The sequence below is a fragment of the Platalea leucorodia genome, assembly GCF_965183815.1.
Source record: "Platalea leucorodia genome assembly, chromosome: 8".
NCBI classification, from domain to species: Eukaryota; Metazoa; Chordata; class Aves; order Pelecaniformes; family Threskiornithidae; genus Platalea; species Platalea leucorodia.
This window is the reverse complement of record NC_138830.1, coordinates 35,928,650-35,956,461: the sequence shown is the minus strand read 5'-3', so window position 1 is coordinate 35,956,461 and position 27,812 is coordinate 35,928,650. Positions and strand designations below refer to the sequence as shown.

Genomic DNA, 27,812 nt, shown 5'->3' with positions numbered 1-27,812 from the left:
GCCTAGATTTTATGAACTTAACTGCATAAATCAGGTGAAGAGAGCCATTAGGGGAACACATAGATGTGCATTTTGAGCAGCATATGACAGAATCGTATCAACAATGTCTCTGTTATAGTTGTAATACTGTGTTGTAGATTATTGAATGCCTGAAAGAAATCAAGAAGCAGTTGAGTACCCGCTGCCACCAGAAGGTGTTTAAACTGCAGGAGACAGAGATGATGGATCCAGAACTGGACTACACACTCATGAGAGTTTGCAAGCAGATGATCAAGGTAATGGCAGTGTGCTGGTTTAAGAGGGTGAGGTTGGGATATAAGAGCTCTGTTGGTTTTGAGCTTCCCATAAAAGCTTGTTTACAAGACTGCTGTGTTGTTTCAGAAGTATGATTGCTTTTTTTCAAAATAGTCGGTTTCTTAACTCTGAATCAGGCTGAGATTTCTTCAGGGCTCTTCTCTTCCAATATACTTCCTCCAAATATCTGATCAAAGCCTGTGCACTAATAAATTTCTTCCTAACTGCCAGCAGAATTGAGGAGGAAGTCTGTGCTGAGGCTTCTAATACAGTTTTCATCTAGTCATTTTGGATTTGGATTGGCTTTTAGCAAAGGTGAAGAAATTATGATTACAGAGAGTAGTAACATCTTCAGCTCACTGCTGACCTGGTGCACACAGATTTTCATCAAACTGATAAAGCAGGCAAAATCATGCAAAACTTAAAATTAGAAATGCTGGCTTAAAGTGGTACCACATAGAAAGCAGCTGTGAATGTTAATACAAGACACTCTTGCACAGTAGCCAGAATTGCAAGCCCTGAAACACTAGTATGTGTGGTCTGGATGCAGTGACCTGACTCCATATTGTGGCTGAAGCAGAACATCTTGAGAATTTATTGCTCTCCAGTACAGACTCATGCTTTTAAAAAAAAGACCTGTAATCTCACCAAAATGGTGAGGATTAGAAGATGCAACAGCCTTATCTAACACCCACAGAATTAGTTTTAACAAAATAAATTAGTACCTTGCTCTGAATTTTGGGTAAGCTGGTTCACTTTTGACTGTCTAATTCAGGGCAGGAATGGGCAAATTAATATCAGTGGGCTGTTCTCTGCTTTCTTGTTCTGTACAGTCTTACTTTGTACTGACTGTTACTGATGAAGTCTTTACCAGTTGCTTTGTCCAGCCAGCATTTATGCAGAACAGCAGTATGTGTATGGACTTAAAAGATTCCCTTTCTAGTTTCTAAAATAAAGGAGAGCGAAAGTAGTTGGGTATGAGACCTAATTTGGTGTGTATTTCTTGCAAAGTGTGCTGTAACTTAAGAATAGAAAATAAAGGCAAATTGCTTTTGATACTGCCAACTCAAGCTGTTGCCTAGAAGCCAGTCGAGACTGTACAGCTTAATGCTCACTCCATAAGCAGAGGTATTCGTGCCCATAATCAGTTTAGAGAGTCACACTGTTCTTTTTAATAGGAGGTGTTGGGGCTAGGGAGTGTGTCTGAATACCTCTGGGTTGGGCAGGTGGTTATTCTCTTCCATGAATATGGTTGGGTTTATTTTTTCAAGTGCTTAGTGATGAACCTTGGGGTTTGGGGTTTGTTTTTTCTCTTTTTGTAGCGGTTTTGTCCAGAGGCAGATTCAAAAAATATGTTGCAGTGTTTGAAACAAAACAAGAACAGTGAAGTGATGGATCCTAAATGCAAGCAAATGATTACCAAGCGTCAGATTACACAGAACACAGGTATCTTCTTCTGAAAAAAACTTAACTTGCCTGCCTGAGCTGTTGAGTGGTCTGCATGGTTGAAAGAATATTTGCTTTGTTTTATTCTCCTTCATGGTTGTCAGTGCACACACTGACTTTATTCAGTCAGGTTATTGAGAGTCAGCATGCTTTATGGGATCCACTTTATCCTGAAGCTCTTACCTCACAAGTTAAAATTCTGTTGTCAAAAAATACTGGTTTTCCCCAAAATTAAATTTGTTGATGGTACAATGTCATTCAGGATATTTTTATCAAATTTCTTTTGGAGTGTTACATTCTGTAATCTGAAGAGATGCGTACTCTAGTGAAGTTCTGTCATCTTTCCTGGTTAGATTACCGCTTAAATCCAGTGCTCAGGAAGGCATGCAAAGCAGACATACCGAAATTCTGCCAAAATATCCTGAATAGGGCCAAGGATGATACAGAGTTGGAAGGACAAGTCATCTCATGCCTGAAGTTGAAATATGCAGACCAGGTGAGTAGAGCTGGTGCATGCAAATGAGAAACTGTGCAGGATTGTGCTGAGCAACAGTCACTGAATAACAAATGAAACTTGGGCCTGTGGTGTGTTCAATGTGTGTAACAGGCTGTACATAAATGAGTTTTTACGCTTCTATACAAGTATTACAGAATACACAGGTTAAAATTCAAGGTGATTGACTTATGAAAATAAAGGTCATTGAGTGGGTTAATGACTTTCTCCGCTTAATAGCGTCTCTCTCCAGACTGTGAGGACCAAATTCGAGTGATAATCCAGGAATCAGCTCTTGATTATCGGCTGGATCCCCAACTTCAGATGCACTGTTCTGAAGAGGTAGGAGAAGTTGCTCAGCAGCTACTTTTTGAGGATGAAAACTCCCTTCATGAAACACATTTTTTTTCTTAAAACATGAACTATCCTGATAATTAAACAAAAGGCCCCTTTGAACTGCTTCTAGCTAGTCAGGTTCTCTGCTTGTGATTTGTCTAGTGTGCAAGAATTGCAGTTTCCTGTGCAGTGCTAATACAAAGTTAATTTTTTCATCTGGGATCTCATCAGTACTCGTGACTATGGAAAAATACTGCTTTCCTGTTGTAAAAAAATGTGTGCTGGTTCTCTGGTCTTGTCAGCTTTAACTGGCATACAGTCAGATTTTGAGCTTTTAGTTTTGATAGCCAAATCAGCCTTGTCTCAAGTATTGCTTATTTCGTATCTTAACATTATTTCTATGCTGTTCTCCTCCCTGCTTTCCTCTCAGTACAGTACTATTGACTTCTTGCTGTTGGGTTTCAAAGGGTATGCATATTGCATGAGCCAGGTTGCATTTGGCTCTGGGGATTCGTGGTGGGGGGAAGTATCTCATCGTGTGTTCTCTAGCTGCGCCCTGTGATGAACTAATGTATTGAAATACAGATGTGCTAAAAGGCAGAATAATTGTTGTGAACTACTTATATTAAAATACCTTTTTAAAAATAGATTTCCAGCTTGTGTGCGGAAGAAGCAGCAGCTCAGGAGCAGACTGGGCAGGTGGAAGAGTGTCTGAAAGTGAATCTGCTGAAAATAAAAACTGAAATGTGCAAGAAGGTAAAGGAAATAAGTTGAATGTGCTCTAAAAGGCATCCTGTCCCTCCAGAAGTTGGTAATTTTTCCAGATCACAGACCAGGCCATATTCTAGCTAGAATGAAGCCAGAGCTCTGCAAATTTCCTTACACATCTCAGTTCTGGCCTGCAGGGATTGAATTCAATTTCAATTTGCCAGTGAAAATTGTGCCGACACTGCCTCCTTTGCAATTCCAGGCTTCAATCCTTTCTTGCCGAAGTTTCTTGTTACTAATCTGTTTTCTGTTGCTGTCTCTGTTGCAGCCTGCCTGTGTGCTTGGTATGGCCTAGGCACTGGCTATGATCAAGGGCTGTATGAGTTGCCCCTGTGGCTATGGCACCTTATTTCAGTTCTAACTGAGTAACCCTGGCATATTGACTTTGTATTTTAGATTAATACAGGTATTTTAATGACCATAACTATGGTAACCCTTATAAAACAGGACATTTAATCCAGCCTAAGCCAGCATTCATGGCCTCATCCAGGGACAATGGTGTTTTTTCTCATGATCCTGGATTTAAAAAGATGGTGCACCTTTCAGAAACATTGAGCAGTATGAGTTTTGTTCTCTCTCCTTTTTTTTGAGATGTACTTGTACTTTCCACCTCCCCAGGAAGTGCTCAACATGCTGAAAGAAAGCAAAGCAGATATATTTGTTGACCCAGTGCTCCACACAGCCTGTGCCCTAGACATCAAACACCACTGTGCTGCCATTCCACCAGGAAGAGGACGCCGTAAGTGCTCATGCTTTACTCATATAACCTCAGTCCTGGGGGCCTTAATGCTGGTAAGAGAATGCAGCTTATCTTAAGGACCAGATCTTTCCACCAGTCCTTTGCAGGTAATGAAGTGGAATGACTGCAGAGGTGTTAGATACCGCTAGAAGATGGCTACCAAGAATCATGGAATCATTAAGGTTGGAAAGGACCTCTGAGATCGAGTCCAACTGTTGACCTAACTGCCCGGTGCACCTCTAAACCATGTCCCTAAGCACCACATCCACACGTTTTTTGAATACTTCCAGGGACTGTGATTGCACCACTTCCCTGGGCAGTCTGTTCCAATGCCTAACCACTCTCTCTGGGAAGAAATTTTTCCTAGTATCTAATCTAAATCTCCCCTGGCACAACTTGAGGCCATAACAAGTCCTTCCTTGTGTCCAAGGTGGGACCAGTTCTTCAATCCTGATATAATATCCTCGCAGCCTTATCTGCAAATTTAATAAGTATATTTTATATTCCATGATTCATATGATTACTGACAATAGTGTGTGATACCGGATCTGTAACCCTTCTGTGAAATCCCTCCTCAGTTAAATCCTGTTGAAAACGAGCTCTTAATACACATGGACTGAAGTACATGGACTCATTTTTTCAGTGAGGTTTATCTCCCACCCTGTATCAGCTTCACGCAGGATACAGCTCCCAAGCTTACTTATGACAGTGTTATATCAGACTGCATCAAAAGCTTCCCTGGAACTAAACTGCTTCTGTTACAGAAGCAAATCAATTTGGTTTCACAAGATTCATTCTTAGCTAATCCCCTTGGTCCTTCTTTCTTTATGTCAGTCTTTGTCCTGGCTTCTTTGTTTCAGTATTTTTGACAGACAAAATTAAACTGAAGTCCTTTGGTCCTCTTTTTTTCTTCTCTGCTTAAATATACCAGTTTTTCTTTTCCAGTATTACAGAGGGTAGGTAATCTTTACTACATTTTCTAAGTTCACATAGCAGCTAAAGGCTTTGAGACTTCATCAACTGTTCCAAGTCCCCTAAGACTGAGTTCATCAAGTTCAGACCACTTGAAACATCATTTAAGTATTTCCTAACCCATACTTTTCCTGTTTGAGGTCAAGCTTTTGCACTTTGTTACTGCTGTTACGTTAGCTAGCTGGATAGTACATATGGCTGTTTAAGGAAAGCTGGGGGGTGGGGGTGGGGGGGTGGGGGGGTGGAAGTTCTGAACTTTCCCATCTTTGAGTTTATCTGGCATTAAAAATAGCAGCCAAGTATTTTCCTGATCATTATCTTTTGTGCTGGTTACTGAATGCCTTTCTGAAATTCTGGATATCCTTTATTCCTGTTTTGTCATAATTCTTTTGATGTGTGTTCTGACATGTTTGCACTGAAGGTATGCAGAGGTCTGCAGCTTAGAGAGGGATGTGCCTCTGAGTGTTTGAAATGACAATTGTGTTTAAAAAGTCTGGAGGCAGTTTAAAGTTTGTGGCCTGTTTGCTATGAACAAAATAACTCTTCAGCGCAAAGCAGAAAGCATCCAATTAGGGATTATTCAAGTAAGGCAGTACAAAGTATAAAATACAAAATTTTATGTCCGTGTCTCGTATAAGCATATAAAAGAGCTTATGAATTAGCCAAGGCACTCCATAGGCACCCAGAACATTGTGATCCCATTTCCTTTGCACAGGACTGTGCAAAAACTCAGGAAGCTAAACCTTTTCAAAACATTTTGTTGATTAAAAGAAACTCCTAACAAGCCTAAGGAGATATACTGTGTTTTTTCCTGAGCTGAATTTGATCTTAGTTCTCTCTAAAGCATAGTGGCACAGAATTTAGAATACAGCTTATTGAAGGTGCAAATTGATAAGACTTTGTAAAATCTCAGTAAATCACATGAATTACATCTTGGATACGTACTGTAATTTCTTTTTGGAAGTCAAAATTCCTTGCACCTCAAATGTAATATTAATCATGAATCTTGGTGAAATTGCTAGCTTCAAGGGTACAACAGGGCTTTGTATACAGTCTCTCAGGCTGGCTAGTCTGTTTAGAAAGCCGTGTAACCGTCAGCCTTTAGTAGAATTAAAGTGTCCCTTTCCAGCAGTCTTTCCATAGCATGTTGTTGAAGCCACTGTTTCTATTTTGTAACACCATCTTCTCCGCATTACAGAAATGTCATGCTTAATGGAAGCTCTGGAAGACAAGCGTGTGAGGTTGCAGCCTGAATGCAAGAAACGCCTTAATGATCGTATTGAAATGTGGAGCTATGCTGCAAAGGTGAATATGTAAAGGATTTCAGTAAACTACTTCCTTTTTGTGCATTGGATCTTTCTGTTGCAAGCTATTTATGAAAAACTTCAACTGTAATGAAATTCTTGTCTCTGAAGTTTAACATTTTGATTTTGGTCCAGAAAAATTGAAATCGGGTCTCCTTTTTTGAACTTGTATATCTTACGCTCTCAGTGTCTGGGGTGCATCCTCAACAGTGCAGTATTAAACTGTCTTCTGTGCACACAGGGCCTGCTCTCCTGTAGAGAAGGTCTGGGACAATGAAATAGGGTCAGCAGAACTTCCTGTTACAAAGCTGTCTCCTGAGCAGCAGTTCCTTCGGATGAATCATTGCAGGCCTGCTTGTTTGTGGTGCAGGCCAAGTCTGATGATGACAGGAGGCAATAGCAGTACCAGAGACTAAACCTGATAAATGCCGAGGTGGAGGGTCACATGGAAAGTACAGCTTGGCTCATTTATTCCCTTCTGACCTCCAGGTTGCCCCAGCGGAAGGCTTTTCTGACCTTGCCATGCAAGTTATGACCTCTCCGTCCAAGAACTACATACTGTCTGTGATCACGGTTGGCATCTGTGTACTCTTCCTGATCGGCCTGATGTGTGGACGCATCACCAAGCGGGTGACAAGAGAGCTCAAGGACAGGTAGAGCCTGGATTGCCTGCTGAAGAAAAGCCTGCCCAGTGCCCAGTTTTGTACAGCCCTCCTCTGTATAGTCTACCCACCCCCTCTTGTGAGAGGAGAATAAAAAAAAAAAAAAAAAAATTAGAACAGCAGCAGGTGTTGGCTCAGTTTTCCCATCCTGGATCTCATCCACAGCATCCTCATCCTATGAAAGTTTGTGTGCAACATTGGCAGCCCAGCCAGCAGCTTTTGTTACCCCTTTGTTAGCAGACTCTCGTTTACCTGCCTGTAGACAAGTCTCTATTGTACTGTTGGAACTGCCTTCACTCTCCAAATCAGACTGATACGACCTGCAGCTCAAGCCGTTTTTAAGTAAATTTTTAAAGAAAGACATACCGACTATATGATTTAGGTAATGGTTCATACTGAAATCTAGTCATCCTCTGTGGCTGGGTGAAATTGGGGCAGGAAATTAAAGGGTACATTGCATCTTACACCACAGTTGGCCTTGTTTTGGACATCTTGCTCATCTTATGTAAAGCATCTTCAGAGCATAGTCTTGGACATCCTAAGGACACCAGTCACTGGTGTCATCTTCTAGTGAATATCCTGCTTTTGTTACTGTGGATTTTTTTGGCTGAAAAGATGTCCTTTCTTCCTCTGCCACTTGCAAGATAGAATAAAATACTGACCAGGATCAAATAATCATGTGAGCTGTACAACTTGTATTTCAGTAGATTAAAGACACGGTGTAGACGCAAGGCATGTAGAGCCTGTCAGTAGTGTACAGTGCTGCTGTTAGCGGACGTTAAGTGCCCTGATCAGTTATGCGGTCAACTTTCTTAGTAGCGATGATGCAGTAAAATTCTGACACTCCTTTTATTTTACCTTGCTGCTGCTAAGCTATTACCCTTCCAAATTAACTATCTACAGATGGTATTGACATGCTGGCAATATGGTGCTTTGTCAGTGATGCAGAAAGCGACTGAACACTCAACATGCTCTATCTGTAAAAGAGTTACTTGTGGGCTAGTGTAGTGGTTTGTGACTGCCCTGTCAGGGTCTTAATGGATTGAATGGTAGCACTAAAGAGTGTTTTTCATTTCCACAACTACAATTGATAAGGGATAGCAACTGGCATTTTCTGGGATGTGGGACACAGGTGCTAGTCCAGAAGGCCAAGCGGGAGTCAAGCAGGAGTGGATGGGAGGATGATAGTGTTGTATGAAAGGCAGAAACATCTGGATCATTAAGGGAAGTAGCTTTCGTGTTGTTGCCATCAGTGTGTGTACTCACGCTGTATATAGTTGCACTCTCAGAATGCGATACTCCTACTCGAGAGCCCAAAGAAGGTGTTTTAGAAAAGCTGCACCGGTAGTTGTGGCCTCTTCTTACCATCACCTTTGTTCCTCAAGTACGAGGAGGCGTGGAGGTCATGAGCCACGTGCTTTGGCTGAAACGTTGAGTGTGTTGGTGAAATCTAAAAGTGACTGCACAAGAGTCCATGTGTACAGTAGGATATACTTTATTCGCCTTTTAGATGTGCTCACCTGCGTGTGCTACAGTAAAAATCATGTGCCTGAAACTGTCGAACTTAGGCTGATGATGCTTGAACCATAACTTTATTTTCCCACTTAGTGCACTGCTAGGTAAGACCTGACACTTCCAGTTCTCCACGTTGTTCTCTAGAAGAACAGCGGAGGTGGTTTTGAGACACTTTGGAGTGTGGACCAGCTGATTCCGATGATGCTGCGTGTATAGAATGGTGTATACAAAATACTGTGAGCTTTTGCTGCAACTGGAGCTTTTTGCAAACATACCTTCATCCTACTCTGAGGATGGATGGCAAACTATTAGTGATTTGGTTGTAGACTTACTATGCCAGTGAGTCTTTCACAAATGCTTCTGGTTTTATATCAAAGTATTATGAACACAAGACAAGCAGTAGAGAAGGTCTGAGCAATGAAGGTTCAGTGGAGAATTAGTGCATGGTAGGATTCCAGTTAAGTGGTTAGATAGAACAGAAATTAAGCCTGAATTCTTTCTCTCATCCCTCTTCCCTGGTGCTAATGGAGCTTAACTGGCCCTCTGTCAATGTGAAGTGAAGCAGAAGAGGAACAGTTGATTGCGTCTCTTGAGGTAGCGCAGGTGTGTAACACCACAAATGTTATTTTGGAAATTGTAAGTGTATATTGTTTCACTTGACAGAGTGCTGAAATTACTGCTGTAGAGATGGGTGTGTTCGCAGAGCTGCCGGCAAGGGAAGTGGGATCTTTGTGCAGCCTTGCTTGCTTGGCACCAGTCCTGCTTCTCAAAATGTCTATCAGGCATAATTAAATTGCTATTGGAGGGCTTTTTTTAAACTGTTGTGACTTTTTTGAAAAGGCATTTTGTAACCTGATTAGCTTGAAAAGCCTAATTAGATGGTTTATTGTCTAGAAATAGCATCTTCCACTAAATTCCAAAAGACATTGCAGTGAAAATTGTAGGTTTGTAGCCATAGTTCTGAATGTAAACCCTGTTCAGCTCTGAAGGTGACTTTCTTTACTTTCAGATATAAGGCTTTCTGGGTTTCTTGCTTTTTAATGTAGAGAAGGTTAAGATAAGGGTGCCTGGAGTGCTGCGTTAGGAGTCTGTAGTCTACAGTGGTGTTAGTCTATGGTCGGTGGTGTTTCTGACAGTGTTAGCAGGCTCACCTGGGAATTCGGTTTCAGTGCGAGTGCTCTGGGATGGTGTTATAGGTATGTGTCTGGAGGCCCTCTGAAGCAAAGGTAGGATACTAAATAAATTTCTGCATGATTCCCTCAGATGCCCTTTGTCACTGTAAGGACACAGACCCACCTTTTGAAGGTATGACACTGGCAAAGGGTCTAGGCCATTTTATCATTGAGCATCCTTATCTCTTCACGTTTTAAAATGGGGCCTCCTGCCACTGCCAGTAACGAAATTTGCTTTTTTTTTTTCATGACTAGAAATCTACCAGCCCCAGTCTTGAAACATCCTCCTCCTTTTCACGTATACCTAGAAATCTAGAGGTCTCAAAAGCACAGAAGCCCACACAAGTACTCTTCCAAAAATAACCTGCTCGTGCTGTTGCCAACACAACCTCTTGCCTGCAGGTAACCATTTTCCATTGCGGGGAGAGAAAGAAATGGTTGTAAGAAATACTGCTGTTGCCTTGAACTTGAGGAAGCCTTTGTAACTTCTCTGATCTAATTGAGGGTGCTAGGAATAGCTGTGATCAGCCAAGAGTGTTGGTGTGGCAAAACCTGGGGTAACCCTTCCTCTTCATGACCCTCGCCTCTTGGTGGAGAAGGCTGCCTTCCACAGAATGCGGTTCAGGAGGTGTTTCATTTGTTGTTTTTTGGTGTGGGTTTTTTTTTTTTTTTTCCTCGTCATCACAAAACCTTCTCTTGGAGAGCTTATTCTAGACATGGTGATGCTGAGCTCCTGGGGTGTATGGCAGGGCTGGATGACCGGGACCTAGCAAGGCATGCAGCTCTCCGTTTCCCTCCTGCTGCTGCAAGGGTTAACAAGTTATGTTTCCTAAATAATGGCACGTGTTTAGATGACAAGGGGAGGGGGATTGTGCATGATGTGCACCTCGTTACTTCACTCCTGCTAGCCTGTTCATTCTTGTTGACCTTAATAAGCTTATTTATTGTTTACCTAGTGGGTCTAATCAAGTCCTTTTGCTAAGTTTCAACTTGGGACTCTCCTGCCTCGCCTCTGTTCAGGCTGCTGGAGGAACTCATTGGGGTAGGAGCAAACTTCCTGGCACTTCAGGTACTGTCCAGCGAGCTGAGTGCCTGTATGTCTGTCACTGCAAAGGGCTGGAAAAGCCCTATTGAAGTTCAAATAATTCTGTAACAAAATTAAAGCATTTCACCCAGAATCTGACACTTAAAAATCCATGCAAATAGAATCAGTCTTGTTCTGAAAGAATCCACAGCAAGTGCATTGTATGAAAAATAATGGAGAGGACCGAAATATCTCTTACGAACAGAATCTAACTGCGGGTAGGTACAGAGGGAAGAAATGTGACAAGCCAAGAGGGATCACTCAAATCCCGTAATGTTGTAGAGGAATTGTGTTCAAGTTGGGTGGTGACTTTGGTTAAAACACAACTTTATTATTTAGTTGAAAGAAGATTGTAGTACTTTTTTTTTTTTTTTTTTACTTTATCAGTTTTGGGTTTTTTTTAAAAAAAAGGTAGTTTTGAGGTGTGTGTGAGTGCATGAGTGTGGTATAAAACCGGAACATTTCATCTAGCACTTCTGTCCCTATTTAAAATATAGCTCTGTGGACTCAAACAGCTGTAGTGTCGGTTTGTATAAAAGTACATTCTTAATTATGGGGTTTAAAATCTTCAAGGCAGCTCCCAGGTACTGATCTTTGTGCAGTCTCCCTGCTTGGAGGCCAAACCTGCCGGCTCATTTCCACTGATGAATCGTGGTTAGACGGGACCCAAATCACGCGTGTATGGGAAAGAATTTGGCTGGTGCCGCTCTTTGTCCTATACAGGTGGAGTTCTGCATTGTACCCACTCTGCCGAGTTCCCAAATGCTGCCTCTACAGGACAGGGAGGAGTAATAACATATTGCCTGCCACTCACTGGCTGAAGGCAGATTGCTGGTTTCTCCTTCCACAACACCCGAATTTCATTCCATAGCCGATGGAAAGCAAGTAGATCCCTTCCTGCGTTCCCACCCCACCGCCCCCCTGTATTCACTGGGTAGCAGCGCTTGCCTAGCTCCCGCCTTGGGAAATACTGGACGTGGGGCAAAGGGGAAGGCGCGGCCGTCGCCGATGGGCCCTGGCGCCGAGCGGAGGGGCGCGGGAGCCGCGGCCGGTGCCTGTGTCGGGCCGGGACGCGCGCCGCAGAGACGGAGCGGGTTTTTCGGGGAGGTGAGGGGCTGCGTCCCCCTCGGGGTGGCCCTGCAGGCCTCCGCCCGCAGTGTACAAAACAGACCCAGCGGATTCCTGTTGTACAGCAGAAGCTGTTTGAACTTAGTCTTTTTTTTTTTTTTTTTAATTATTATTTTAAATGTGACATTAATGAGACTTTTTTTGTAAATTGTTTTCCCTTTCTGTGTATAAATCCTGGCCGGTCCTTATTTTGGGTTTATTTTGTTACATGTTCATGCTGTGTAATTTTGAGATGTTACTGAGATTCTGAACATAATAATGTGCATTTTTTCTGTACAGATGAAATGGGAGAATTTAATAAAAAGAGTCTGCAGGTTTTCACTTGTTGTAGTTCATTCCTCAGGGCTGGCGGCGCCCGCCTCCTGGGGGCGGGGCGAGGGGCGGGGCATCGCTCGGCCGCCGCGCTGGGGATTGGCCGGCGGGGCGGGTGACGCAGCGCGCAGGGGCGGCTGTCGCGCCGCGGCTGGCGGCCGTAAAGCGCGGAAGGTCAGTCAGGCCTCCCCCTGCCCCAGGTGAGCCGCCGGCCCCGCCGCCCCGGCCCCGCTCCCCCGGCCCGCTCCCTGCCCTCACCTCCCCTCCCGGCGGCCCTCAGCGCTCGGCCGCGGGCCTGCCCCGCTTCCCGGGCTCGGGGGCTCCGGGGGAGGCGAGCAGGCCACGGCGGCGGCTCCCCTGCCAGCGGGGCTCCGCAGCCCATCCCGACACCCTTCCCGTCAGGTTCGGCCGTGCCGCCTTCTCGATACGGACCTGCGGCGTGTGGCAGACCGCGGCCAAGGGAAGCCACAAGCCCACAGCAGTAACCTGGGCGCTGAATTCCCGCCTGGGCCAGCGGGCTGAGCTGCGGTGTGGCGCTGCCGCAGCCGGGCATCGCGCAGCAGTAACACTGACCTTCTCGGAGAGCCTGTCTCTAGTTCCTTGTGCTGGTTACTCTCATCACAGACTTTGTTTCCTTCCTCAGGTGAAGGCCTGACAACGTTGATGATCAACCTTCTTTGCGCTCTATTAACCTTCGCCTTTATGAAAGATTTCAGAGCGCGTTCTGCGCCTGCCGGCTTTCTCTAATCCACCTGCTGTTGGTGTGAGAGTGTTCTTGCCGTTCTTTTCCAGCTTTCATCTGGTTCTTTGATTGTTGTCAAGTTATGCTGCCGGCAAAAACGAAGATGTAATGCTCTGTACGATCTAAGTTTAAATCTTGATAGCGAGACTGTTGTTTCAGGACTGAATAACTGCTCTCCTGTTTGTTTACTCATCAGCTTTCCCATGTCCACTTATACCCGACGCATCATGTGATGTTTGCCGCTGCCAGCCTTGTATATAATAAGATAAGTGGTAACATGATTCTCGTCTTTTCCTTCCTAGAAGGAGTGGTACTGAGTTAACATCTGAATACATCTAGGTGGTGCTTTAAGAAAACTGACAAATAGCTGCTGGGATGTTTCTCCGATTACTGTCAGATGTCCGGTGGCGGGCAGCTAACCCAAAATGGAGAAGGATGACCTGCTCCCGGCGAAGTACTTCAAGTACAGCAGAGCCTCACCCGGTTGCCTTGCCAGCACAGGCGCAGGTTGTCATCTGTGGTGGTGGAATCATGGGCACCTCTGTGGCGTATCACCTTTCCAAGATGGGTTGGAAGGATATAGTCTTACTTGAGCAGGGCAGGTAAGGATTTCTGGTAACAAAACCAAAGAAACGGGACTTAACTGTGTAGCAGCATCTGCTGTAATGTGTTACTTCTACCTCTTCACCTGGACTTAGACCCATGGAATGAGCTTATACTGAACATTAGTAACAACACCTATGACTTCTTCCCAAGCCCAGGGCAGACCTGCGAGGTGAAGGATATTCCTTGTGTGGTTGCGATGGGTTAGCCTTGGTTAAGGGCCAAAGTCCCACACAGGCACTCGCTTTCCCTCCTCAGCAAGACAGGGAGATAGTAGGCTGAGAAAGCTCGGGAATCAAGATAAAGACATGGAGATTGCTTACCAGTTACTGCCGTGGGCAAAACAGGCTTGTCTTAGGGAGAGTTAATTAAAATAATTAAAGAGTTACTTTATTTCATGCCAGTTAGAATAGATTCAGGTAGTGAGAAACAAAACCCGAACATTAAAATACCACCTTTCCTTTCCCATATTCAGCTTTCCTCCTGTACTCCGGGGTCTTCTACCCACCCCCGCTCCACCCCAAGAAGCACAGGGGTGAGTGGTGGGGGGATGATCAGTACTGGGCTCCAGCGTGGGTTTTCCACGGGCTGTAGTTCCTGTCAGGAGAACTCTGCCGTGGCGTGGGTTTTCCACGGACCACAGTTCTTTCAGGAGATACATATTTGCTCTGGTGTAATCACAGGTAATCGTGTAAAACATAATGCAGCTGGCAAAGATGGACCATTTTAAGAGAACTAAAAATCTGTGTAAATCATCCAGTCCCTGTTGACCATGTCTGGAAGTAGGATGTGATACGCATATGAAGCATTACACCACTAGCAAAGCTCAAAAGAGATTGCAGGAGATGCGGAGGTTATAAGCAGACATCGCTAAAACATCACCCTGTAAGCTGGTTAAAGGCTCGGATTATCTAGTTTGTCTGTTGCAGGATTTAGTGCCTGTCTGTAAAAAGGCTAAGGCCGTTACTGTTTGGCTGAATACAAGTCTTTGTGCGCTCCTCGGTGAGTTGGATCTGCTGTCCCTGGCAGAGTGCGTAGATCCTGTTGAAAGTTGGCTGTGCGGCCCTTACGTGTTTAGATTTCTGTTTCGGAGGTGGATTCATGGTGTTGTCATTGAGCAATTCGGGGACCTTGGGCATGAGACAGTGCTAAGACTTTGGGGGTTTGAAGAGGTGTTTATCGCAGCAGCTTCTAACACTAAATAGGTACTGGACTGAGAATATTTACCATCTAGCTCAGAGCTTCCCACCTGATGCTGCCTTCAAGAATAGTTAGCTGTGACTCCTTGACTTTGCACGGCTGGGAAGCAGCAGGTAGTGTCAAGTTCTTTATAGTCGCAAAGGGTAGTCTCATCTGAGACCTTGTGAGTTGGTGGCCTTCTGAGGGAGATGAGCTGCTAGGCTTCATTTGTTCAGGAAATGTAATCTGTACTAGCCTGGAGTGGGGTATGAATACTCCGCTACAGATCTTCACTCAGTTAGATGCTGTACAAGCTCAGTCCGCATGTGTGCTCAAGGAAAAAGAAGAACATTGCATTAGCAGAAACATCTAATGTGAAGCACAGCATGGTGAGATTGTGCTTCAGCTGTTTCGGTTGTGATTGTGCAGAGATGTAGCAAAAAGAATACCTTACTCAGCTGATTCTTAGGTTGAATTTCTGAGAGAATATGGACACGCTAGGCCAAAAGCAGCCTTGTCAAAGGCATAGGCAAGTGGAAAAATGCAGGATTGCTTTAGCAGTGGGAGGGATGACTTAGAAGTATTGTGGAAGCAGGCTGCGAGAGAGATGCTTAAATCTAATTGTCTTGTCTTCACCTGTCTATGCCGCAGGGAGTTTTTAATAGGTTTCTGTCTCTACAGCAGCCCTTCACCAAATGGCTAGATGGACAGTGGTTTAAGGCAGTTTAAAAAGGGACAAGAAATACGTGTACCTATCTATGGCAGTTGCTGCACAGTAGGAGCGACTGGTTCTTACTGTAAACTGCAAAGATGCAAGACTCAAATCCAAGTTAATTTTCATTTGAGGGAAATCTTGCTTTGGAGAAAGAAAGAATCAGGTAGGCAGGTTGACTTAAGCATAAGGTAATTTTTTTTTTAAAGTGCTTTCTTTGAAAAATTTCAGTGTTCAGGACTAGTTAAAGAGAAGTGGTTTTGGAATACAATGCATTTTCAAAACTGAGCTAAAGGAGAAGCATTCTAGAGGTTGCATTATCCCTGCATCATCCAACTTACAGCTTTTGATCTGCTGTGTTTGGGGGAGAGGTTGCTGTCTGGTTTGCGCTGTCAGCAGAGCTGCTGGAGCAGGCGGACGGGGGCCACTTGCCTCTCCGCCTGTCAGCCAGATGTGGCCTTCTTTGCAACTTCTCCCGCAGGTTGGCCGCTGGTACCACTCGCTTCTGTGCTGGCATCGTGAGCACAGCCAGGCACGTGTCCATAGAGCTGAAGATGGCAGACTATTCAAACAAGCTCTACCAGCAGCTGGAACAAGAGACGGGAGTAAAAACAGGTACTAAAAATGTAATCATTGGGTAATCTGTGGGAAACTGAATCAAAGTAATGACGCTGAAACTTGAATGTAATTTTACAGTGTCTTAAGAGTTGATGGTTCCTGTTCAAAAACAGTACATTTGGACTGCATCAGATGCAAGGGAATGTTAGTAATGTAACCAGAAGAGTGGGAAGAAGGGTGTCAGATGGGCAAACCGAAGGCAGACTACCTGCAAACTGTGATCGTTTTTTATGTTGTCTGTAATTTGGGCAAATGTAGGTGAATTTTCACAAGGACACTAAAAAGTATATTGTAGTGACTGGAGCAAATGGCCCATTTTCTGCACCGCTTCACTTCTCAAAAAGAGAAGATGATTAGCAGAAGCACTAAAGCATAGGAAAAGCAAGATATCTTACTCTAGTCTCACCCTGGAAATAACAAGAAAACCTTGTGTTGAAATTCTCTCTCTCCCTCCAAAATGCTCAGTCATGTACCTGATGGGAAGAACTCGGTCACTGAAAGTTTTCTGCTGACAAGGACTTGTGATGTATATCAGACTCAGCAGAGGTTAATAACTGTGCTTGTAATTAAGATTAGTATTGATCTATTGCAGGTAGCAGAGTCACAGAATATCTGCATTTAGTTGTTGAGGTTTTATTCTTCTGAGTAGTTATTAGATCACTTTTTTGCCAGTAACCTCTCTCTCTTTTAATAGGTACCATTTGTGAAGTTGAATTTTTTTTATAAACTTGAGTAAATGTAGTAGAAAGAGTTAGACTGCAAGTCAGATTGCGTTGACTAATGCAGTTTTTAATTACTTGCTGGTAAGTGTTTAAAGTTATTTGGAGATCTGGGATTTCCAGGGTCCTGAGTAGTGGAAGCAACAAGTCTGCAATTATATTAAAGCAATGGGTCTGAGATTAAAAGGAATTCAAGATCCTGTCCAAATCTGACTTGACTTTGGTCATTGTCATAGGGTACGTGAAGACAGGCTCTATTTCACTGGCTCAGACTCAGGATCGACTAATCTCCCTGAAACGCATTGCTTCATCGCTGAAGTACGTATAAGCAGGAAATACAACTGATCCTAAGTTTGCACCAGCTCTCCTGCAAGACGAGTGATGACATTTTTCTTATGTTTTGTGGCAGTGTAATGGGGATACCTTGTGAAATTATCACCCCGAAGCAAGTGGCACAGCTCCACCCACTGATCAACATCCATGACCTTGTGGGGGCCATGTATGTGCCAGAAGATGCACTCGTGTCATCCGCCAATGTGAGTCTGGCTCTGGCAACCGCTGCCTCACGGAATGGTATGAGGTTTTTTTATCTATAGAGTGCTCTCCTGCATGATAGTTACCTTCTTTCCATAAAAGAAAATTATGTTCTGCATCTCTTTTGGTATTCTAACTGAGCACTGAAGACCAAAACTCGGGTTATTTCTATAAGGTTCAGATTCTTTAAAATCTACTTTTCCTCAAAAAACAGGCTGAATTTTTTTTAACATACTGAGTCTTTACGGATCTGCTGTGATAGTTCAAGCACCAGTTTGTTGTCCTTACTGATACTATATTTCTCTGAATAAGCACACACTCTTTTATCATAAAAACAATCCTTCATAGGACCTGACTCAAAATTACGTATCTAAAGAGTTTTAATTGCCTACAAATGAAAAGGTGTGATTCAGTCCTTGTGGAATATTTCATTGGACCCATATGCTTTGGAAATGGGTTTGGAAGTGCAGTAATAAATGCTGTTTGCCCAGCACTTTGGCAAATTTGGAGTGGTCTAAAAGTGGGAGAAAGGTTAGATACGATAACAGAGATGAAGCTCATTAAGGATAAAAGTCCATCAGATTGGAAGAAGCTACTTAGGAAGATACCTCTCTTAGTTTCTTTTAGTCCAGCTTTTTTTGCATATTGTTAATTGATTTTTTTCACAAAATGACAGATTTCCCATAAAAGAACCAGTCTTGCCATCTGAAACTACAGACTTTGTTGCATAAAGGAATTGTAATGGAAAGAAATCCATAGCTGAGACTCTTTTTTTTTCATGTTGTTGATACTAGGGTGTATTTATCACCCAGATTGTCACATGGGAAAAAGTACTGTAGCTCTTCACAGTCTCAGCCTTTAAATTATGCACAAATTGTATGCAGGACATTTTAGAAATAACAGGGTTTCACTTAAAAATTACTGGGTCAAGAATAGAAATTTTGTCTTAAAGAGAAAATAAGCATTTAGTTTGAGTTTAAGGGTTTAATGTTAGCAGCCTGACACATTAGAAAGAAAGTTTTTGGTATACTGACTTTCTTACGTCCTCTTCAGGTGTCCAGATTCATGAGCGGACAAGTGTCAGTCATGTCTCAGTCCAGAAGGGTCGTGTGACTGGAGTCGAGACCGACAGAGGACAGATTCAATGCCAGTACTTTGTCAACTGTGCTGGCCAGGTTGAATTATTAGAACTTTTTCCTTCTTTTTTCCTTTGGTTAAGAACATGTGTACTTTCCTCATTTTTTTTTTCTGTTTTCCTTGGGGGGGGTTGCCCCCCTTTTTTTTTTTTTTTTTTTTTTTACTGTTTGTGCTTTGGCTTAGTTTACTGGAGTAGATCAAAGTCATGTTATTCAGCTTCTCAGACCAGCAGGGGTGTGAAGGAGGAAAGCAGTGCTTGCTGTTTGCTTGGCACCAAAGAGTGGATGTTAACCTGCTGAGGAGTACCCTGCAGCTTGTTGGTACAGCTCTGCACATGGTTTCTGTCCTGGGGGGTGCACTCTTCTGACAGGAAGAATTTTGCTTTGGCTCTTAGTGAGGCCGTTAAGTCTCTCTCTACCCTTCTCTCCCTCTCTCACACACACACTGAAAGTTCCTTTTTTGGTTGTTTTTCTTAGTGTCATGTCTTCTCCAGTCTGAAAATACATCTGACAATTGCTGTTTCTCAACTTGCAGCTGGCTGTCTTGTTAGTATGGAGTCTTAGCAGTACAGGCACCTAAATCCTGACTATTCTGCTTCTAGAGGCTAAGCCTCGTGTTGACTTTGGTGTCCAAAAGCAAAATAAGCTTTTGTATTGTAAGTTGATACTTCTTAGTCTTGAATCAGGGCCCCACTTTTCTAAATCTTATGTGAGGAACAGAAAAACAGTCTTTGTCCTAAACAGTTCAAATTCTAAGCAAAGAGAAAAAATGTGTGTCTGTTTAAGATTTAGGGGACGGAACCAAATCTTATTTGGCCTTTTATGAAAGCAAACCCACAGAGAGGACCTGTGCTTTTGTCCTGCCCTTTTTTTTCCCTTGGGGTTAGTTTTCTTCTTTTGCATTCTAACATGCACTTTTTTATTTCAGTGGGCCTATGAGTTGGGCCACTCTGGGGAGGAACCAGTCAATATTCCACTCCATGCCTGCGAACACTTCTACCTCCTGACACATCCTTTGAAGGAACCTCTGGCAAGCAACTTACCAAGTAAGGATTTTTCAGCTGTACCTCACTTTTCTTGGTGAATTATATCTGCCATTCCAAGGTGATGCATAGTTGATGACATAAAGGCCAATTAAGGGCTATCAGTTCTAGGCTTATTTGGGATTGTGAAGTACATTCTAGCTGAATTGCTCTGAATATCCTCTTTCAGTGGTAGAATCTCTTTCCTTACTCTTGGGAAAGCTTTCCCTGCAGAAATTGATTTTCAGAGTCGGTCATAGCAGGAGAATGATCTTGACTGTAGCTTGACTAGTAGGTGTGTCTGAGACTTGGATTGTTGCATTTGTGAGCTGGAGAGGGTGCTAGCCTTGGCACTATGTTTTCCTTGCAGGCTGCTGTCCCCAAATGGCCCATCTATTCCTTTCCTCCAACTGAAGCTAAGGCTTTACAATGGCATTTACATGTCTATGAGCTGTAGGGGCAACCAAAGCACTTGAGGTAATTGCTCCTCCCCCATGTTCTGGCTTTTGGATCTCTTAAAGAAAAGCCCTTGTGTTTGAAAACTGTGATTGGGAAGTAGAAAGCTTTGCTTATTTACTCTTAGTCTTTACCAAGAGTTGCTGCTCCTAGTGAGTAATGTCTGTACTCTCCAGGGAATCCAGAATCCCTGAGTGCTTTGCTTTTACTTGACTGAGTTTGTGTGTCGGGGTGTGTGTGTGTGTGTGTGCGCGCGCGTGTGTATATATATTCACAGCTTTTCTGTACATGGGAAAAATTGCCATGGAACATGTCAGGTGGAGTATCATAAATGCTTCAAGTTGACACTACCACTGGAAGAAGCAATCCAGACCTGACTGCTTGTCCTCACCCCAGTGCTGCCCACCTTCTTTGTGCTGGTGGCCTGCAACAAACTGAATCAGTGGTGCATCCCCATTAAAATTAACTGTTCTTAATATAGGAAGAGAAAGAGGGGGAGGGCAGGACATCTCTTGGTGGAAGCTCTGGTCTTGGGTGCAGTTCCAGTGGAACTAAGCCAGTATAATAGCTTATTGGTGCCAGAAGGGATCAGACTCCCTCTTGTGTCCTCCCACTCCTGGTAACACTGCGCTGCTCTTGGCTTGGGTGCTCTTCAGGTTCAATTCAGTTGACTGTGCTGCCCAAAAGTTAACGTGCGTGGTTGTGGTGGGAGTTAATGCTGGCTTAGTAATCTAAACTGGCCCACCAAGACGTCACGTGAGAACCAGAATGGTGTGAAAGTGTGGGGCTGGGGGACCGAGACTGTCTCTTCTCAGGTCAGGGGGCCGCTAGCTTGGCCCAACCTGTCACCGGACCCCATCGTTGGTGTTTGTGGAAAAACGGCCTGAGATAGCTATCCCTTCTCTCAATTCCCTTCCCACCTCTTTTCTTTCCTCTGCAGCTATTGTAGACCCAGATGGCAGGATCTACATACGCAACTGGCAAGGTGGCATCCTCTCAGGAGGCTTTGAGAAAAACCCCAAACCTCTCTTCACGGAGGGACGGAACCAGCTGGAGATTCAGAACCTTCAAGAAGACTGGGATCATTTTGGTACGTTAAGGAGGAAAGATTCCCACAGCAGTGAAGCACGTGGCTTCAGCAGAAGGCAGAGTTAGCAACAATGCAGGCTGTTGTTGACCAGCTAGCGTGTGTCTGCCTTTACCTGAAAGGTGTGGGAAAGATGAACGTTCTCTCAAATTCATTCATCTCTTCATTTGTCAGTAACTTGCCTAAAACCCCTTTACCAAGGACTACATTGATATCTGTGTAGTGTTTAAAAACATCCGCTAACCCCCAGCGTATATGAATGTCCTGTAGTGCAGCAAGGTACTACATAAACTTTCCAACGCTGCTGTTCCATTTAATTTGATTTTTGACTGTCAGTGCCACATGCTGCTCCTCTTGTGATGCTGTAGATCAGCACTGTTGACCTGCCATGTAGCTGTGGTATTTTGTTTCTGCAGCTCTCTTCAGTGGTGGCTGCCAAGTGCATTTCCATCGGTGGCAGTTGCTTTGTGGACAGAACTTGGTATTGTTGCTTCCCTGACTTCATCCCACCATTGGCAGTGGTGGTTTATTATATTCCAAATGTTCTGTCTTTCTCTTCCCATTTTATTTGATTCTATTTTTATATTCTGTATGTACTTTTACATGGAGGGCTCTTTCTGTAGGGAAGAACATAGCATGGTCTATGAGTCGCTTTCTTTTTTTTTTTCCCCCCCTCTTTTATGCCTGGTAAGTTTGTGTGTGCCCTCTCATCTTCAAATTTGTCTTTTTTTCAGGGATCCAGTTTTCCCTTGTGTCAGAGCTCTTTGCATCCCTTGTGAATGCACATGCCTCTGTCTGTGACTCTAGGCATGGATGGATTTTCACTGATTTCTTTCTGCAGTGGTAGTATGTTCTTCCAGCTGCTTCCCAGGTTAAATTGATTCATTTTACTTTCATTTCTATGAAATACTGTATTGATATCATAAAAGTTTAAACTCCAGGGAGTGGAGCCAGGATGGGGTGCAGTTTTGTGGTGGCACATGCTAAAGGTTTTTAGAGCTATAGATGCCTACAGACTTGCTTGAAGATCTTAGCTTCACTAATGAGTTGCTCGAGCTCTGCACCCGCTTCCTTTTTGGTTTTCTAGGTACTGCTGAAATGAAAAGGTACTGCTTGCTGGCACCCACAAATTGCCCAAATTTTGGAGAAAACTGCATACTATGTTCCAGTATTACCCTTTTATCAGTTCAAACATACCAAACAGTTGAGCAGAGCCCGAGCTTACTCAGCCAATATTTGATCCTTTTCTAGGGCTGCAGTTGCTGTGGTTTGAGCTCTTGCATTACTGCTTTAATCTCTTTCGTTGGAACACCTTTTGGTTTTAAAATAGCCTGTACAGTTGCTTAAATGTTGGGCTGGATAAGCGAACAAATCTAATATGGATCCCGCTTTTTATCAATAAGAAAAAAACCCGTCTGTACCTACAGGCTCTGACTCTGGAATTCTAATGCATGAGAGGGAAGAAAAAGCACAGGTCAGAAAGACTTTCTGTTTGTAACTTCTTAGGTAATGTGAAATCTTATTATTTTACTGCTTGTGTGTAAAGCTGAGGAGTGTTATTAGTGCTGAATCTTGAGGGCTTTTATCTGGAGTACTATGCAGAGGTAACTTCTGGGCAAGAAAAACAAAGTAGATAGCTTATCCCTTTATTAACGCTCTCAAATATCAGACTGTGAAGAATTGCCGAAGGACCTTTCCAGCGTGACTGGGCAATGAAGTGGCAAGGAAATTCAATGAGGATAAATGTGAAGTGACGCAAGTGCATGAGGCTGTGCGGGGATGGTTTTATTTTCACCATACAAAATGATGGGCTTTGAACTGACCTTGGGGTTGTATTAGTTCTGTGAAGACATCAGCTCAGTAGCAGTCAAAGCAGAAGACAAGTTAGGAATTATTAGGAAAGGAGCAGAAAACACAATCATTATGCAACACTAAATCCTTGGTTTGCCAGATAGTGGTTGTTGTTCTAGGCTCCCTATCTCCAGAGGGTATCATATGACTGGAGAAGGCCTGGTGAAAGAGCAGCAAGAGGCTGGTCAAAGCTTGGAACAATTTCCAAGCGAGGAATGACTGAGTGGGCTGGGGAAGAGATGACAGAAGGGAAATAAACAGAGCTCTACGAAATCTTGAATGAGATGGGCAGCATAGATGGGAATCTCCTGTTCACTGTCTTTTCTGTTATGCCAACTGGGAGGCATCAAAAAAAGTTAATTGAGTGTGAATTTTGAAACAAAAGGAGGTGATTCCTCATACAACAAATACTAAATATGTGGAACTCCTTGTCAGCGCTTGTAGGATGTTTTCATGAGTTTGGGGAAGACTGGTCAAGTACTTGGAAGAGAGATTGATTTAGGAGCTCCTAAATAGGGAAAACATATCAGGTTTTTAGGAAATCCTCTGAGCTGATGGTAAGTGGAGGCTGGCATAGTGTGTGGGACAAGCGTTATATAAATTTGCTTGTTCTTATTCCTCACTAGGTATCTATTTGATGTCTGTTCCTATTGTTTTCTGTAACAAAACTGAACACGCTCTTGCTCTGTTGAGAACAATAGTGGGCTCTTGGTCTGGATCAGTATGGCTGCTTTTGTGGTATGCTGTGTGATCCATTTCGAGTAGTTTGATTCCAGCAGGTAAACGGTTTATCCTGCGACTGTATTGAAACACGGAAGCAGTTTCCATGTGTTCAGATAACAGCATGCCTCTGTCGTGCTGTCCACTTTGAAGGTGAAGTAGCTGAAATGTGTCGAGACTGAAGGCTGTGACTTTTTGTCTTTTTCTGTTTGTCTTGGGTCCTAGAGCCGCTTCTGAGTGCCCTTCTGCGCAGGATGCCGGATTTGGAGGCTCTGCAGATCATGCAGTTAGTGAATTGCCCAGAGTCCTTCACACCAGATATGCGCTGCATCATGGGAGAGTCACCCACCGTGCGGGGCTACTTCGTTCTGGCTGGCATGAACTCAGCTGGTATCTCATATGGTGGGGGAGCAGGCAAGTAAGTGGTTTATCACTGTTATGTGTGTAAGTAAGGTTTTAACCAAGAAAAGAGACTGCTCAGGTGATCCTTCTGTGTAGAATGTTCTGGTCAGTATTTGTCACCCCCTCTCTGACAAAGACTCCTCTTTTGTTTCCAACTTGAGCGAAGGCGAGGAGCAGTTGCCATGTTCTGATTGTGTTCTCCTCTGTGTATTCCAAACCTGTGTTGGACTCTCCTCCTGTCCGGCACACTTCTTCTCAGGCATCACATCTCAGTGATCCCTGCTGGGGATCAAGTAAGCTTCCTTAGAGCTAACTGGTCCGATTTTTTTATCTACTAGGAAGAGATAAAAGCTTAGCAAAGCATGTATTCCCTCATCTTCTGTACTGCATGATCCCCTTTAATTTATTATTTGACTGAAGCCCTTAGATCATTCAAGTTGACACAACAGTTAATTTCTCTGAATGCAGAATGAATCTGATGCAGATGAAGCACCACATATGTGATGCCAGCGCTGCCAGTACTGGTAAAAACTGTCTTCTGCTAGTGAGCTAGGGATGTAGTTTGTTTCCCAGTAAAATCCAGTTCCTGTGTTAATGCAAATACTTTGACAGGCATATAAGTGTGATCCCAGCAGCAAGGTTGCTTGCATAATGATCATCACTCCCTCTGATTGCCATTTGGTTTTGGCAACGCAGCATTCCTTCTGCCATACAGCCTTTTTAACAAGCTGCTCATTTTTCATGGCAGGTGTTAGTATCTGCGTTTGTCTCCACTAGTTTCTGTCCGTTGTCTAATAATTTAACTCACCAGCGAAGCAACTCATGATTTTTTTTCTTTGTCATATAAAATACAGAGAATCTTTGCAGTGAGGTTCTCTAAGAATCAAAATAGTTTCTGAAGGTAAAAGCACTATTTGTCCATTTGTTGCTACAGCCTCAAGATAAGCAGCTTAGCTTGCCAATGTAACTTTGAATGATCAGTCTCAAACCCCTTTGTTTTTCTGTTTACTGACTGTGAACAGATCCTTCTGCTCTGCTTTGGTCTGAGCTGCCTTTGTCCTTTAGCTCTGGAGCATGCCTTCCTCCTTCACTGCTAGAAGTGTAGCTAAACATAACTTGGCTGGCACCTCATGCTGAAATGAATGCTGTCACTGATGGTTTGTGGCTGAGCCTACACCAGGTACTGAAAAATGACAAAGCAGTCAGCCTCCTAACTCCAACCTAAATGTACTCGGCACCTCCTTTTGTAGCGTAGCCCAAGGACTTGACACAGTGTCAGCCAGGCTACCTCTCCAGGCTCTGGCTTCGTTTACCACCTGTCCTTAACTTCCTGCTGCCCTGTGTGTTTCATCCTAATGGGAAATCAGTAATTTGGAAATCTGGTGGATGGGTTTTATAAAGGGAAACCTTCCAGATTCTGCTAGTATTTAGAATACCATGTTAGCTCTCTTCTCTGTCCCTACTGCAAGAAATTCTCATGTCCAAATTGCCTTGCTTCTGACTTCAAAGCTAGACTCTTTCCCTTAAGACATTGGCCAATATCTCAGTCTTTCTTTACTTTTTCCATCAGGTACCTGGCAGAGTGGATGGTAAACGGGTATCCATCAGAAAACGTCTGGCCTCTGGATTTGAAGCGTTTTGGTGCCCTTCAGAGCAGTCGCACTTTCCTCCGTCACCGTGTGATGGAAGTAATGCGTAAGTGAGGTCTCTGCATTTAGCGCTGGCCAGGATGTCCAAGATTTTCCTCTTTGCTGCACTGTCTCTCCTCTGTCATCCCTCTGAGAACCATTTTCCTTCTTCCTGTCCTCCTTTGTGGCAATACAGCCTCTTCCCAGGAGAAAAGAAAGAGGGTGGGGTTTTTTTGTGTTAGCAGTGTTCTTACTGGCTTTTCTTAAAGGAATGCTGTTGGTGCCGTGCTCTCTCCTATTTCTGTGCTTTGCCTTTGGTATGGGGAAATTAGTGCATATCTTTGTAGGACTCCAGCCTAATAAAACAGTACCAAGGTCTTAACTGGGAATAATACGCTGTCTCAAACATTGATATTCTTTGCACATCGTTACAGTGTAGAAATACCGTCACTTCCAACTTAGGATTATGTGATCCAGTTATCTCACATCATTCAGGAAGTCTTCGTAGACACATTCTGCTTTCTCCTGTCAAAGTTTGCTATGAATACCTTGCAGAATAGATTTGAGATGTCATTGTTCCTGTGTAAAGCCATACTTCATTTCCTCCTATTGTCTGATTATCTGTCCTGAGATAATGTGGGCAACTTCTTCACAAGTTTCAAACAGAAGTATGAAGTGTTCCACAAGTTGCAAAACAGGAACGATTATTTGAATACCAAGTCTAAACTAAAAACATGTGTTTGGGTGAAAGCAGAGAAGTTGGGTAAACCTCTTAGCCCTGCTATATCCAGGAAATAAAAACCTTATGTTTTGACCTTCCTCCCAGAAAAATCACTTTATACTCTTTCCAGTACAAATCTTGATTCTGATAGCTACAGAATCACTCTGGTTTTTACAACATAAGTACTGTATTCAATTTCTGTGATGTTATGTTCCCATTCTAATCTATTCTTCCTCTATCCACTCTTTCAGGACTACCAGTACCTGATAATGCCAATAAAATCATTAAATCATTAGTTATGAGGCAAAACCAGTAGAAGTATTCAGTAAGAAATATTCAGCTTATCTTTAATTTTAAGCAGTTTATGACCTACATAGAAACTTAACATTTATAAAGAAGTATTTAAGCGTCCTTGAGTTATTACTTCTGACTGGTAACCAGGGAGGATGCTAAACATTTATTAGGGTGACTTGTTCTCTAAATGAGAATATTCTGTATTGGCTGAAAAGGTATAGGAGCCATTTGGAAAAGCTTCAATAATTAGAAAAGGCTGAGCTGCCAATATTTTAAGAAGGTGAATTAGATGATCCTTGGTAGCCGTGGGCTGCCTACCCCAGCATTAGTATTGTCAAAACGGTAAGTGTCTGATGTAGTTCACTGTCAGGGAAGAATCAGCTGTAATTAATGCTAGTCAACATGACTTCATGAAAAATAGAGAGTTTTTGTTACCTTGACAGTATTGTCATGAGACCGTAAATATCTATAAATATGGGCATTCTGTGCAAATACTGTTACTCTGATTTTGAGTAGATACAAATGGATCAAAACAGATTTGCCAATTTCCAAAAATGGAAAAGGAAGGTCAGAACTGTTTTGAGGGAATTTCATTGATGGTTCAGATATTAGTAAGTATGTTTATTGATAATCTGGAAGAAAATATTAGATAAAAACAATCACTTTGCCTAATAATGGATCTTTGTGACCATTGCAGCCCTCCTGTGTGATCTGAAAGTTCCCCGTTGGGACTTCCAGACTGGCAGGCAGCTGCGTACTTCACCACTGTATGACCGTCTGGATGCACAGGGAGCTAGATGGATGGAGAAGCATGGATTTGAGAGAGTCAAGTATTTTGTCCCACCTGGGAAAGGTGAGATCATATTTTCCTCTGCCTAGTGCATCCCTATTGGTCTATGTAAGATCTTAGTTCATCCAGTTTACGAATTGTCCCTTTGATTCTTCTTTGCATTAGATCTGCTGGATTTGGATCAGAGCAAAACCTTTTACAAACCAGACTGGTTTGATATTGTGGGTTCCGAAGTCAAGTGCTGTAAGGAAGCGGTTTGTGTCATTGACATGTCATCTTTTACCAAGTTTGAAATAAGCGTAAGTACCTAGGAAGTGACAAAGCATCAGCCTGGTAAAGGTGGCCTTTAGTTTATTATTGACTGCTTTTGCAA

General features: G+C 43.2%; 2 protein-coding genes across 11 annotated transcripts in view; both read left to right on the top strand.

Annotated features, from left to right (window-relative positions):
* Window positions 1–12,214, top strand: part of GLG1 (golgi glycoprotein 1) — a gene marked incomplete at its 5' end in the record, with an annotated part of 90,047 nt that extends 77,833 nt beyond the window's left edge. For both annotated transcript variants that reach the window (XM_082320927.1, XM_082320928.1), the window contains 8 exons: window positions 138–275; window positions 1,617–1,740; window positions 2,094–2,236; window positions 2,474–2,575; window positions 3,218–3,325; window positions 3,956–4,076; window positions 6,247–6,353; window positions 6,842–12,214. In XM_082320927.1, the coding sequence (XP_082177053.1) occupies window positions 138–275; window positions 1,617–1,740; window positions 2,094–2,236; window positions 2,474–2,575; window positions 3,218–3,325; window positions 3,956–4,076; window positions 6,247–6,353; window positions 6,842–7,009 (1,011 nt within the window). In that variant the 3' untranslated portion in view covers window positions 7,010–12,214. The remainder of the gene's footprint in view (window positions 1–137; window positions 276–1,616; window positions 1,741–2,093; window positions 2,237–2,473; window positions 2,576–3,217; window positions 3,326–3,955; window positions 4,077–6,246; window positions 6,354–6,841) is intronic.
* A 160-nt stretch (window positions 12,215–12,374) lies between these two features.
* The window catches only part of PDPR (pyruvate dehydrogenase phosphatase regulatory subunit), a 28,592-nt gene continuing 13,154 nt past the window's right edge, over window positions 12,375–27,812 (top strand). For 2 of the 9 annotated variants that reach the window (XR_014228961.1, XM_082319487.1), the window contains exons 1-11: window positions 12,485–13,569; window positions 15,943–16,076; window positions 17,035–17,116; window positions 17,208–17,371; window positions 18,386–18,507; window positions 19,397–19,514; window positions 20,887–21,036; window positions 23,830–24,022; window positions 25,577–25,701; window positions 27,347–27,502; window positions 27,605–27,738. Coding sequence is in view for 8 of the 9 variants with exons in the window: in XM_082319487.1 (XP_082175613.1) it covers window positions 13,343–13,569; window positions 15,943–16,076; window positions 17,035–17,116; window positions 17,208–17,371; window positions 18,386–18,507; window positions 19,397–19,514; window positions 20,887–21,036; window positions 23,830–24,022; window positions 25,577–25,701; window positions 27,347–27,502; window positions 27,605–27,738 (1,605 nt within the window). In the remaining variant the exon portion in view is untranslated. Of the gene's footprint in view, window positions 12,426–12,484; window positions 13,570–15,942; window positions 16,077–17,034; window positions 17,117–17,207; window positions 17,372–18,385; window positions 18,508–19,396; window positions 19,515–20,886; window positions 21,037–23,829; window positions 24,023–24,764; window positions 25,187–25,576; window positions 25,702–27,346; window positions 27,503–27,604; window positions 27,739–27,812 lie in introns of those variants that run through there. The other 7 variants (XM_082319489.1, XM_082319491.1, XM_082319490.1 and 4 more) reach the window with 7 other exon arrangements.